Consider the following 12,146-nt stretch of genomic DNA (forward strand, 5'->3'; position numbering starts at 1 on the left):
CTGTTCAATTCCACAAAAAGTACTGTCTAAGCTGTCATCCGTTCTATGATTGCGCCAGAGAATGACGACTACGAATATGGCGTGGTGATTGATGCGGGATCTTCTGGTTCCAGAATACACGTCTACAGATGGGTCAATCCACTTTCCTCGACTATATCAGAAGACCAGTTACACTCTGTACCTGCTATTGAGCAGTCGAAAGATTGGACATCGAAGACCAATCCAGGATTATCATCTTTTGAAGACAAACCGAACAAAGCATTCTCACATCACATCAAACCATTACTGAAGTTTGCACAAGATATTATTCCCAAAAACAAAATTGAGAACACACCAATATTTATTCAAGCTACAGCGGGTATGCGACTCTTGAAGGAAAAGAAACGCAAGCTTATTTTGAAGAACTTATGTGATGGGATCAAGAAATCTACAAAATTTTTTATAAATGATTGTGATTCTCAAATAGAGGTGATTGACGGGGAAACAGAGGGTCTTTACGGATGGCTAAGCTTGAATTATTTGGCAGACCATTTCAACAACTACCACAGATCAAGCTCCAACCATTTTACCTTTGGATTCATGGACATGGGTGGTGCTTCAGCACAAATTGCGTTTGTTCCAAGTAACGAAGAGGAGGTGGAGAAACACAGAGAGGATATAGCCACTGTGTATCTAAAGAGTGTTAACGGTGATGTTCAAGAATGGGATATATTTGTTAGCACCTGGCTTGGCTTTGGAGCTAATCAAGCGAGGCAGAGGTATTGGGCGCAGCTTGTTAACGCACTGCCAGAAAATACGAACAGCTACGACGATGATGATTTTTCTACCCGGAAACTTTATGATCCCTGTATGCCCAAGGGTTCAAAGCACGAGTTTAAGTTTAAGAAGATGAGTTTCACTGCAATCGGTCTAGGTGATTTTGATCAATGTACCAAATCGATTTACCCTTTGCTTCTAAAAAATATACCCTGTAAGGACAAACCGTGTCTCTTCAATGGTGTCCACACTCCACGAATTGACTTCTCCAAAGACAAATTTGTTGGTGTCTCTGAGTATTGGTACGTTCCTAATGATATATTCAAACTTGGAGGTGCATATGATTTTGAGAAGTTCAGCGAAAACGTGAAGAACTTTTGTAACAGCGACTGGAAAGACCTCTTAGAAAACAATAAAAAGGGTGCCTACAATTCAATTCCTGATGACTTCCTCATCGATTCCTGCTTCAAGAGTAACTGGATTTTGAATGTATTGCATGAGGGATTCGAAATGCCCAAGTCAATTGGCGAGGCAGTTCCAGAGGAAGATCATCCAACGTTTCAAAGTTTGGATAGGATCAACGATACGGAGCTGTCATGGACGCTAGGGAGAATACTGCTATATGCTTCAGGACAAGTTGTACTTGGGGATAAAAACGTTAGAGTTGGTGTTGTGCCGAGCAAAATAGAAGCAAAAGAATTTGGGAAAACCTTTATATCGGGAACTGTCGATCCGTATGGGTCAAGTAATTCTGGCATATTCGGATTATCGTTCAAGTTGCTAATACCGCTGTTCATAATTGGTACAGTGGTTTTCCACCTGTCAAAATCGAACAAGTCTAAATGGCGGAATCTTCATATCTCCAGGTTTGCTGCAGCCATAGAATCATTTATCAGATACGTCAAGAGGTGGAGAGATTCGACAACAACAGTTTTTGAAATGCTATCGGAAGTCGAGGAAGGACGTTTCGATAGACCGTCATCCGAGGGTGGAAACTCTTTTAGACAACCTACGTCTTACCCTTCTAGGAGTAAAAGTATGTTCGATTTTAATGGCCACCGGGAGGGACGACCTAGCACAGGAGAGAGCAGTGCCAAGAGAGCACATTCAGAGAGGGCTGGAGCAACACGCCCTGTAAGGGGCATTAAACCTGCATTTTCTATGGCCGACTTCAATAAGCTACAGGACCGTGGTTCTCACAGTGGTCTTTAAAGTGTCGGCTACATATGGTACCCTCTTATATATTTTGAGTACGATGCAATAACGCCAATGAAATCGTCACCGACGAACATGAAAATTTTCTGGGAAAACTTCGAAAAGGAAAACTACGGGAAAAAAAGCGATCAAATTTGCGATGAGCTTTCATATTGAACTGGTCTGTTCAAGTCATCGCTTGTATACTCTATTGCAGTAAACGGGAGAGCAACACTAACTCAGCAATCATGAGAGTTAGAAAGCGTACATCCAAGAGAACCTCCACTCGTATGAGAGAGGGGATTAAAAAGAAGGCCACCGCTCAGCGTAAGAAGGAGAGAAAGCAATCTAAAACCGATCCAACTTGGAGGTCCAAAAATAAGAAGGATCCTGGTATCCCTGCCAGTTTCCCTTATAAGGCTAAGATTTTGGAAGAAATTGAAGCTAAGAGACTACAAGATTTGGAAATGAAGAAATTGCAGAAACAAAAGAAGATACAAGCGAGAGAGGAGGCTGTGAGATTGGGCCAAACAGTCCCCGCACAGGAAGATCTCGAAGAGGAGGTTGATGGGATGGCAGCATTGGTCGAATCTGCTCAGCAAGCTGCTGCAGAGTACCAAGGTGGTAAGAAGGGTTCGAATACCGATGGGAACCGTTCTCAGGACTTAGATGTGGTGGATTATGACATTGACTTCGACCTTGAAGAAGACGAAGAAGGTGCTTCCGAATTAGAAAAGTCAAGGAAAGCTTATGACAAAATCTTCAAAACTGTTGTGGATGCCTCAGATGTCATTTTATATGTCCTAGATGCTAGAGATCCTGAAGGAACCAGATCGAGAAAAGTCGAGCAAGCAGTTCTGCAGAGTCAAGGGAAACGTCTCATTCTCATTCTCAATAAAGTCGATTTGATTCCTCCATCTGTTCTAGAGCAATGGATGAATGTGTTGAAATCGAGTTTCCCAACCATCCCACTGAGAGCCGCTCCTGGTGCTACGAACTCGTCGTCTTTCAACAAGAAACTCACCCAATCAGCCACTGCTGAAGCACTTCTGGAAGCTTTGAAAACATATGCGAACAACAAGAAGGTGAAGGGCTCTATTGTTGTTGGTGTCATAGGTTATCCTAACGTTGGTAAATCCTCGGTGATTAACGCTATAACGTCCCGTCGGGGGAATAACTCCAAGGTGTGCCCTGTTGGGAATCAGGCCGGTGTTACTACGGCTTTGAGAGAGATTAAAATTGATAGCAAGCTGAAAATTTTGGATTCCCCTGGTATTTGCTTCCCTTCTGAGGGGAAGAGTAAAAGTAAGACAGAACAGGAAGCAGAATTGGCCCTTCTCAGCGCTTTACCACCAAAATATATTGTTGATCCATATCCTTCCGTCTTATTGCTGATTAAGAGGTTATCCAAATCGGATGAAATGACGGATAGCTTCAAGAGATTTTACGAAGTTCCTCCAATTCCAGCAAACGATGCTGATACATTTACAAAACACTTTCTCATCCACGTGGCACGGAAAAGAGGCAGACTGGGGAAAGGTGGTATTGCTAATCTGGCCAGTGCCGGTCAGTCTGTGTTGAATGATTGGAGAGATGGTAAATTCCTTGGATGGGTGTTACCTAATGCTTCTAAAAAGAGTGCTGAAGAATTAGGGAAACAGCAAGAAAGCTCTATTGGGAGTGGTGCTTCTCATGCTCCTGAAAAGGTCGAGCAGACAACCATCGTTTCTGAATGGTCAAAGGAATTCGATCTTGATGCCTTATTTAGCAACTTGGACAACACAATCAAGGAGTCGCGAAGCGAGGATGCCATGGAAGAGTAATTGTGATATATAATTGTTTATATCCGCAACCTACCTACAGTGTATATTATAAGATGCGTCTTCCATCTTCCGTTAGGCACGTGAACCCTGTCAATTTACTTTTTTTTGATTTCAAATGTTAGCGCGTTTTGACGGGATTATAACTGCGATGACATTTCCTCTATCTTTCCATTAACTATATGATATGAGATTCGGAGAATTACTAGTGACCTTTCACAATAGAGTTCACCTAGTGCATGGATGCTAAATGCCATTTGCGATTGGTGAGAGATTTCAAATCAAAAACGATATATGCACCATCAGATACATAGGTATAATTGATAGATGGCCAGATGTCCGCGTGTATGGTGTCGAATGGGACAACGTTTCGCGCGGTAAAAATTCGGGTTCTGTTGACGGCAAAAAATACTTTGAAACAGCTTGTCCTGGTTCAGGTTCATTTATCAAAGAGTCCAAATTTTTAAGAGATACCTGCCCTACGTACTCCTTCCTCGAAGCGCTTTTCAACACATACTTTAGCTGTCCTGGACATGATAGCACGTTAGCATTTGGGTCGAAAGAGGTAGAATATTGTGGATTTGAACAACTGGATTCTCGAAATCATGAGCTAAAGTCTTTGAACACCATTTCGTTGAACAAGCAATGCATTAATGTGATATCAAGAGACCCTACGGATAGAGAGAAGATTGCGAGATATTGTGGGCAGGTTCAAACACTAGACATTGGGATGAACCTTCTCATTGATTTGGAGCTGGTGCTTGAGATCCTTGTATTATGCACTCAAGCAGAAGAACTGAATCTTTCTGGCAATAGGTTTCAGACGCAGTGGAATTTGCACTCCCGAAACCAAAGTTTCCCGCAAGTCAAAAGGCTGTACATGATTTCTTGTACACTGACAGATAATGATATAGCACACCTTTTTGAAGTATTTCCCTCCATTGAATTGCTGGATGTCAGTATGAATGATTTAACTAGCGAGGCATTCGCGGGCCTTACTTTGCCTCCAACGTTAAAAGACTTAATACTTCACGGTAATGCCATTGAGTGGATACCGAAAAACATTCTTTCCTCAAATATACAAAACCTTGATCTTTCAAGCAATCTGATTGGCGATGAGAGCGTTGATAAAGCACATCATTCCACCATAAGATACCTGGATTTAACCTGCAACAAGATAACAACCTGGGAACTTTTGGGCAAACTTAACTCTATATTCACTGATCTTATCTCTTTGAAGATTCTTGATAATCCCTTATACTCGGGAAAAGGAAGCATTGCCGATGAGGAAGATATGCTATACGAAACAGTGGTTAGAATGGGTCAGCTGAGTATATTAGATGGTTCAGATATAACGGAGGAACTGAGAAATAATGCAGAACTATACGTTGCCTCCAAGGTCGTGAAAAGCCCTGTTACTTGTGATGAGGTACCTTCCGAATGTAAAATCTTTGCCAACAACCAAGCATATGAGGAAGGTAGATGTCCTGTTACGTCTTGGCTAGAAGACGAACTCATTGAACTAAAAATCATTGATAAAGAATCCAGTAGCTCATTTCTCATTCACGTACTACGTGGTTCAACACTAAGGTCACTGAAGGGGATAATAAGTTCGAAATTACGTACTAAAATTGCAAAGATCCAATTGCTTCGCACGCTGGGTGAGAGCGATTTTGAGGTGCTTGATAAGGATTTTTCCAGTCTAGATAACTCTTTCTTAGATTCTGGAGATATAGTATATACTATTTTAAAGGGGCGCCAATGACTTTACAATGCACAACTGTTTGTATATATTGAGGGAACGAGCTCATCGTATGTGTATAACCGAGAATTACAATCCTAGCAGTTTAAAAAAAGGATGAAAGCCTAACAATTTATTCAATGCTGAAATTCCACAATGGATCACCTAAGTGATGGATCAATTCAACACCATGACCTTTATTAATTTCTGCAATATCGTTAGTGCTCATCATCAATTTACCAATTGCTAGCGCGCTGTCCTTGTTTTCAGCATTGATAACAACGACCGTGTCCTTTTCAAAACCTGGCGATTCAGGTAGTTTAGCCCCAGGGGAAGTTAACCCTGGACACATTATATTGGCACCAGAGAGAACAAACTTAATAGCGCCTCTATCGACCTGTACTGTTGGATAGGCTTCTGGGAACCTGTGCACTAGTTTCAAAGATGGAATAAGCTCATCAAACTTCTGGAAAAAAAGCACCTCGCCATCAACGGTGTATAGTTGAATTTTATCTTCACATTTGATCAGCTCCACCTGACCTTTCTTGGGTATCAATTCATCAATAACTTGTTCCAACAATGGATACTGGGCAACCAATTTTGACTTCAAAGTTCTTTGGATGGAAGATTTCACTTTAGAGCGAGAATGGATGTCTTCTTTGGAGAATCTGTTAGAGAAAAAAGTTGAATGTTAGTAGCTACCTTATAATGATGGAATTGTGCATTATCAAATAGCAGATTCGCTCTTGAACCGTGTTAGATTACATACTTTCTGAACATTTTCGCGCTTATGAGGGTCGGCCTGTCAAGGTTGGCTTCGTGTAAGCTGCTCGTTTTGGCAGTTAAATTTTTTAAACCCATTTAAATTTCGTTCGTGCAATTTTTTTTCTGCCTTCAAATATAATTCGGGTTTTCGACAGATTATAGAATAGCGTAGAGATCAGGCACCAATGCTAAATTCAAGTATATACCTTTACATGTACTGAGTCTTCAATATTAACTGTGAGCTTCACTTCTTGTATTCCTCAAATGCGCTGATAATATCGTTCTTCGAAAAGTTAGGATGCAGTCCCCTATAGTACTTTTCCAGTAGAGTGTATAATCTCAGGTAAAGCGACACTGTTTGACCTTGCAAGCACGACCATAACTTCTCACACAAAATCATGTTCATCGACTCCGGTTGGCCAGTAGAAGCATCTTCAAGCAGATGCTTGTGAAGTTTTCTAACAAGCACTTTAACTTCTTGGGTTGAGTAGCTGTTCAAGATAATTTGTAGGTTCTGTTTACTATAAGCCCCCCATGTTGATGGGTTCGCTCTTTCCGTTACAGTAGTTTCCATCACCCTAGTAGCACCATCCACAAACGATTTTAGTTTTGGCATGGTATCCTGAAGCATGAAGTTTGCATATTTATCCTTCTCACTCTCAAAAATATTCTTGCTGTTTTGGATTGCATCATCGAATATGCCGCCTACCGGGCCATTCATGGCAGTAAGAAGCTCAATTAGCCAGTTGTAATTCATCAGAAGAGTTCTCGTTTTATTAAGGTCGCTAGCAGATATGGTTGGTTTTGCCAGAGAAGTAGATGTTTCCGCGTTCTCTTCGTTCTGCAGCAGATTTACAACATTTACAGCCAACTTCTTGAAAGAGTTTAACTTGAGCACGTTTGATTCGGCCATGCCAACATCGCTATCCTTTGCTGTCCTAGCGGTGTGTATCAAAGAGTCCTGTACGTTCTTTACAAATATTGGCAGTCCATATACAACGGGGAAAATATCCTTGTTGAAGTTATTCGTGACTGCTCTCTCAATGTAGAGCACTTGGCTATCTATGAAATCGGACCACAGTTGTTTCATCTGTTCGTGAATCTTCTTGAATGCAGCAAATAGAAATTCTTGGTTGGATGACTCCAAACGTTTTATTTTAGACTCAAGTAGCAGCATGATGGATGGCTGTATTGTTTGGTTGCTTTTCGATAAATCGCTCAATGAAGTGACCAACTCGGAAATAATATGGCGGAACACTTCGGATACCATCTTTGACTCGGCAATCGCCGACTCTCTATTTGAATCCATTTGTTGAATAGCATCGAGTGGCACAACTCTGGAGCTCGGGTCTTTGTACTTTGCAACATATTCGCTGAAAGTCATGTCTGAAGATATGTGGAAAAAGATCGTCACAAAGTTTTGATAAACTGCGCAATGCTGCTGAATAAAATCTAGCATACTGGTAATGGATTCCAGTAGTGGAATATACATTGGCTCCTCCGTGGTGATTTTTCTTGTATCCCTGTAGCGCTGCCATTGCTGCAAAAGACGCTCTGCTCCCTGTTGTTGAGCAATACCCTTCTCGGGCTCGTACCTACTCGCAATCTGCTTCACGTTTTCCAAAACTTTCCCCCACATCCCTGAATACACAGCCTGTATGTTTTTATTCCATTTTTCCACGATTAAGTTATACTTTTGTTTATCGATCCCCTTACAGAACGATATGAGCGAGGAAAACACAAGAAGCCTCTGAAGAATACTGATTAACTGTTCGTTTGTTGTCCCATCGTTTTTAATATTTGCAAAAAGTGAACCCATTTCTTTTACGAGGCGCTCTAAAAACAGCTCTGTTACTTTTTCATAGTAATGACGTCTTCTTTTCAAAGCCTCCATGTCTTTTAAAGTGTATTCCTGTTTACTTGCTTCGCCACTGATAGCTTCCAGAGCCTTGGAAAGCAGGCTTAATTGCGTTTCCATCCAAGGCAAATTACGTTCCCGTATTGAACACTTCAGCAGCTCCTTCAATGTGTCCTCGTCCAAAGAAACGGTATTCAAAAGGTCCGAAAGTGTATTCCAAAGCATTTTTTTGTTTGCACTCTCTATCTGCAAACCGTTTTCTTGGATTTCCAGATATTTGATATCCTGAGAGAAGTTGTTGAGTTCCATCAAAAATAGAGAAAATGCAGGGTTCATTTTAGAACACTCTTGTTCCACACTCTCTCCGTAAGGCACCAATTCCGGCCCAATAGTTTGGAGCGTGATGATATTTTTGTTGAAAGAGTGATTTGCTTCAATCATTTTGGCATTAAGTCTGTCGATCAGGGTGTCAGCATCATCGTCCAATTCCCAATTGATATCTGTCAGCGTTTCAAGTAGCTCCTCGTCTTTAATTTGCACACGTTTGGATCCCTTTGAAGCAGTAGCCTTGATATTGTCGTCTGATATGTCAGGAAGCGCGTGTTCCTCTTCTTGTATTGTGGATACTTCGTGGTATCTGTGTGGTTCTTCTTGTGTGAAGTTCCCGCTGTACCGGACTTCATCCCCTTGTTCGAAAGACAGTTCGCTGTCATCTGGTTGCGATACTGCCCGTTTCGATGCAACTACTTCCTGATTCTCTAAGGGGGCATTCAGATCCACAGGGGCATTGAAGTCATCCTCTGCTGGGGGTTCTTCGGGTAATGGGACAGCTTCCGTGTAAGAAATTTCGCTGTTCAGGCTGTCATTCAAATCTGGTTCTGTGAGAGGTATGGGAGCAGGCAATCCATTCTCCTCTTGCATATTGTCGCTCAACATTGCATTAATGTTTTCTAGAACGCTGTCTGATTGTTTCTGCACGCCAGCACTAGCATCGTTTCCCATGTAAGATTCAGTAATATCATTGTACTCCTCACCGTTTGCGCTAGTCGGTGGAATATTGAGTTGTTCTGGAGTGAGCCTTTCGTTGACCTCGTTTATGGTAGGGTTATACTGATAGGGAGCCTTTTCTAGCGAGTTCTGAGCTGGTCCTCTCGCGTTCTGTTGTGTTCCTTTCAACTGTTCCTGTTCCCTCGTTACAGCCTGTCTTTTGAGCTCCCTTTGGCGTAATGATTCTTGTTGCTCCTCTAATTGCCTTTGGTTCTCACGTTGGCGCTGTTGCTCCATTTCCTGTTGTCTCCTTTGCTCTTCGAATTGAATTTGTTCTTCAAGTTGTCGCCGTTGTTCCATCTCTTGCTGTCTACGCAATTCCAGCTCCTGTTGCCGATGCTGCTCCATCTCTTGCCGTCTACGCAATTCCAGCTCCTGTGCCTGCCGACGCTGCTCCATTTCCTGTTGTTTCATCTGTTCTTGTTCTGCTCTTTTTTGATTCTCTCTTTCTAGTTGATTTTGGCGTTCAAGCAAGTGTTGTTGCACCTCAGGTTGTGAATCCCTGTTCATTTGCAAGTTGCCCTCATTCTGATAATACTTGATATCGTTACTATTTCTGTAAGAGCTTCTAGGCGGTGGAACAGACGACTCGAACGTCTGGAAACTATCCGCCACATTACCACTTATTTCCGGGGTTATTCTATCAGTGGTAGGAGAGACCACCGATTTGAATACTGTTTTAGCACCACGGACGGCTCTCGAGTAGCTCCTTTCGTCGAGGTAAAACATTGAAAGATCCCAATTAACAAGTTCTGGCACATGGCCCTCGAATACCTGACTGTACATCTTAATCAAGCTTTTAATAAAAACGGTTCTCTCCTTAGGGGAATTTGTTTCCCAGTAGTACGTTTTCCCCATGGTGAGTAAGAATCCCTCTGGAATTTCCGTGTCCCTTTCAACTTTCACTATTTCCTCCAAGTCCCATGTTCTTCCGATCTGGAAGGTACCATCAGAGTTTTCCCTCGCCTTATGCAAACTAACTTTTTTCGGGTTGTTTGCCATGGAACTCAGGATTAGCACTCTCTTCTTTTTATATTCCAACTTTGAGTCAGGGCCTGGTCTTACACTCGAATACTTTGCATCCTCTATAATTCTGACGTGAGTTATATAGTTGTTAGGCGGAGTACCCTTCTTGGAATCCGGTTTTGTAAAACAGGATGATATGATACGTTTAAGGTCCCTATCGTACTGCTCCGCCAGAAAATTAGAGTTTTGAGAGGATGTCGAAGACCTAGAAGTAGTCCTCTTATGCGATTGAGTCGAGCCAGTCACGGGAGGGATAGTGTCGCTGCTCTTTGGGGCACCCGTACTCGATGCAGAAGTCGTCCTCATGTGGATGGAGGAGTGCGACTGACCCTCATCCCGGGACGACTGTCTGCTGTGCGATTTCTTCTTAAACGGAGATATAACACTTTTCATGTTCTCAGAATGTGCGGGTTCCCCTTAGCCACTAACCGTTGGAGCAACCGCTGTGTGAAACAGATCCACCTCCCACAAGAGAGTCCCACAGCTCAAGAGAAGTACAAGAATATCAACTTTGAGATTATAACCCTAACTTTCGTCAGAAGCGATATTTCAGAAATCCCTTCGAGGATAGAAAAAAAAAAGAAGAAGAAGATGTAATGAGCGAGAGGCGTGTGTGGAATCTCGGGACCTGTCTTACCTCTCTCTGTGCCCTGCCGTTCCCTATTCTGACAGACTCACGAACTTCAATTCCATTTCGTCGTACCAAAAAATGTCTATGGATTTCAATGCACTAGCCCAACAATTCACCGAATTCTACTACAACCAGTTCGATTCGGACAGAAGCCAGCTGGGGAACTTGTACAGAGATGAGTCCATGCTAACTTTTGAAACGACCCAGCTACAAGGTACCAAGGCGATTGTTGAGAAATTGACCTCTTTGCCCTTCCAAAGAGTCTCGCACAGAATCACAACGCTGGATGCTCAGCCAGCATCCGCGAACGGCGATGTCCTTGTCATGATCACCGGTGATCTTTTGATTGACGAGGAACAGAACGCTCAACGGTTTTCCCAAGTGTTCCACTTGATCCCAGATGGTAACTCGTACTACGTTTTCAACGATATCTTCCGTTTGAACTACTCTTCCTGATTGATAGGGAGTCACACAGAAAGAGAGCTACGATGTGGCAATCTGCGTTATACATCAATCCTATATAAGATAGTAAGAATATAAAAAGAAACATGTCAGCTTAACCTATTTGGCTTAGCAAACAACAGTCATTTATAAGTAATCCCTCAGTACCGCTCTGCGCTGCTTTTGGGACTCTTTTGCCGGGGCGCCGTCAATGATATCGGCGGCGACTTGCTCGTCGACCTCCACTGATTTGCGGATGTATCTGATCAGCTTGCTCGTATCGACAAGTGCGTGAGGTACAGAGACAACGCCGTGTTCATCCGCGGCAATGAGGTCATTTGGTTTGATGGTCTGGACCGCGGAATCGCTACAGAGCATATCCAAGTCAACGTTGACTGCTACTGGTTTCACGGTCAGCTTACTTGCACAGGCTCCAACACCGTAGCTGTGCACTGGGAAACTCAGGTCCCGGAACTCAGACATATCCCTGACACGACCAAACACTATGCACCCTCGACATGCTTGATGCTGCGCCCTCGTAGCCATCAGGCCACCAAAGACAGCCACGGTTGGTTTGACGTAGGGCGCTACATCCCTTTGCAAAGGTGGCGTCAGTGCTATGACCATAACTGAGCCAGCGGGCACCTCATCGATGAAGTTCACCGTATCTCTAGGATCATCGACCGGCGCAAAAAGAACAGTGTATGCCTTTCCCACAGTAGTCTTGTCGCTCCCGCTTTTACTTCTTTGAACCAAGTTGGGGAAGTAGCCGCCCGTTGGAATATCGTACAAGTTCAATAGTCCGTCACTGATATCACAGGTGGTAAACTCCGCCAATTCTTGACAAGCTGCGTCGTCCTCCATTTT

General features: G+C 42.9%; 7 protein-coding genes across 7 annotated transcripts; 4 read left to right on the forward strand and 3 right to left on the reverse strand.

The window, feature by feature from the left end:
* Positions 1 to 45: 45 nt before the first annotated feature.
* Positions 46 to 1,968, forward strand: YND1 (apyrase; the record flags this gene model as incomplete). The annotated part of the gene is made up of 1 exon (XM_022610671.1): positions 46 to 1,968. The coding sequence occupies one exon, from the start codon at positions 46 to 48 to the stop codon at positions 1,966 to 1,968; it is 1,923 nt and encodes a 640-aa protein (XP_022466945.1).
* Positions 1,969 to 2,198: 230 nt separating this feature from the next.
* On the forward strand, positions 2,199 to 3,773 carry NUG1 (RNA-binding GTPase NUG1; the record flags this gene model as incomplete). The annotated part of the gene is made up of 1 exon (XM_022610672.1): positions 2,199 to 3,773. The coding sequence occupies one exon, from the start codon at positions 2,199 to 2,201 to the stop codon at positions 3,771 to 3,773; it is 1,575 nt and encodes a 524-aa protein (XP_022466946.1).
* Positions 3,774 to 4,020: 247 nt separating this feature from the next.
* Positions 4,021 to 5,535, forward strand: PAC2 (Pac2p; the record flags this gene model as incomplete). The annotated part of the gene is made up of 1 exon (XM_022610675.1): positions 4,021 to 5,535. One exon carries the CDS (start codon positions 4,021 to 4,023, stop codon positions 5,533 to 5,535), a length of 1,515 nt encoding a protein of 504 aa, XP_022466947.1.
* Positions 5,536 to 5,644: 109 nt separating this feature from the next.
* On the reverse strand, positions 5,645 to 6,372 carry TMA20 (translation machinery-associated protein 20; the record flags this gene model as incomplete). Its single annotated transcript, XM_022610676.1, has 2 exons — positions 5,645 to 6,179; positions 6,281 to 6,372. 2 exons carry the CDS (start codon positions 6,370 to 6,372, stop codon positions 5,645 to 5,647), a joined length of 627 nt encoding a protein of 208 aa, XP_022466948.1.
* Positions 6,373 to 6,520: 148 nt separating this feature from the next.
* Positions 6,521 to 10,600, reverse strand: SEC3 (GTP-Rho binding exocyst subunit SEC3; the record flags this gene model as incomplete). The annotated part of the gene is made up of 1 exon (XM_022610677.1): positions 6,521 to 10,600. The coding sequence occupies one exon, from the start codon at positions 10,598 to 10,600 to the stop codon at positions 6,521 to 6,523; it is 4,080 nt and encodes a 1,359-aa protein (XP_022466949.1).
* A 316-nt stretch (positions 10,601 to 10,916) lies between these two features.
* Positions 10,917 to 11,294, forward strand: NTF2 (Ran GTPase-binding protein NTF2; the record flags this gene model as incomplete). The annotated part of the gene is made up of 1 exon (XM_022610678.1): positions 10,917 to 11,294. The coding sequence occupies one exon, from the start codon at positions 10,917 to 10,919 to the stop codon at positions 11,292 to 11,294; it is 378 nt and encodes a 125-aa protein (XP_022466950.1).
* A 132-nt stretch (positions 11,295 to 11,426) lies between these two features.
* On the reverse strand, positions 11,427 to 12,143 carry KNAG0L00850 (bifunctional 4-hydroxy-4-methyl-2-oxoglutarate aldolase/oxaloacetate decarboxylase; the record flags this gene model as incomplete). The annotated part of the gene is made up of 1 exon (XM_022610679.1): positions 11,427 to 12,143. One exon carries the CDS (start codon positions 12,141 to 12,143, stop codon positions 11,427 to 11,429), a length of 717 nt encoding a protein of 238 aa, XP_022466951.1.
* Between the last annotated feature and the right edge of the window lie 3 nt (positions 12,144 to 12,146).

Source organism: Huiozyma naganishii, chromosome 12 (assembly GCF_000348985.1).
Source record: "Huiozyma naganishii CBS 8797 chromosome 12, complete genome".
In the NCBI taxonomy this organism is placed as follows: domain Eukaryota; kingdom Fungi; phylum Ascomycota; class Saccharomycetes; order Saccharomycetales; family Saccharomycetaceae; genus Huiozyma; species Huiozyma naganishii.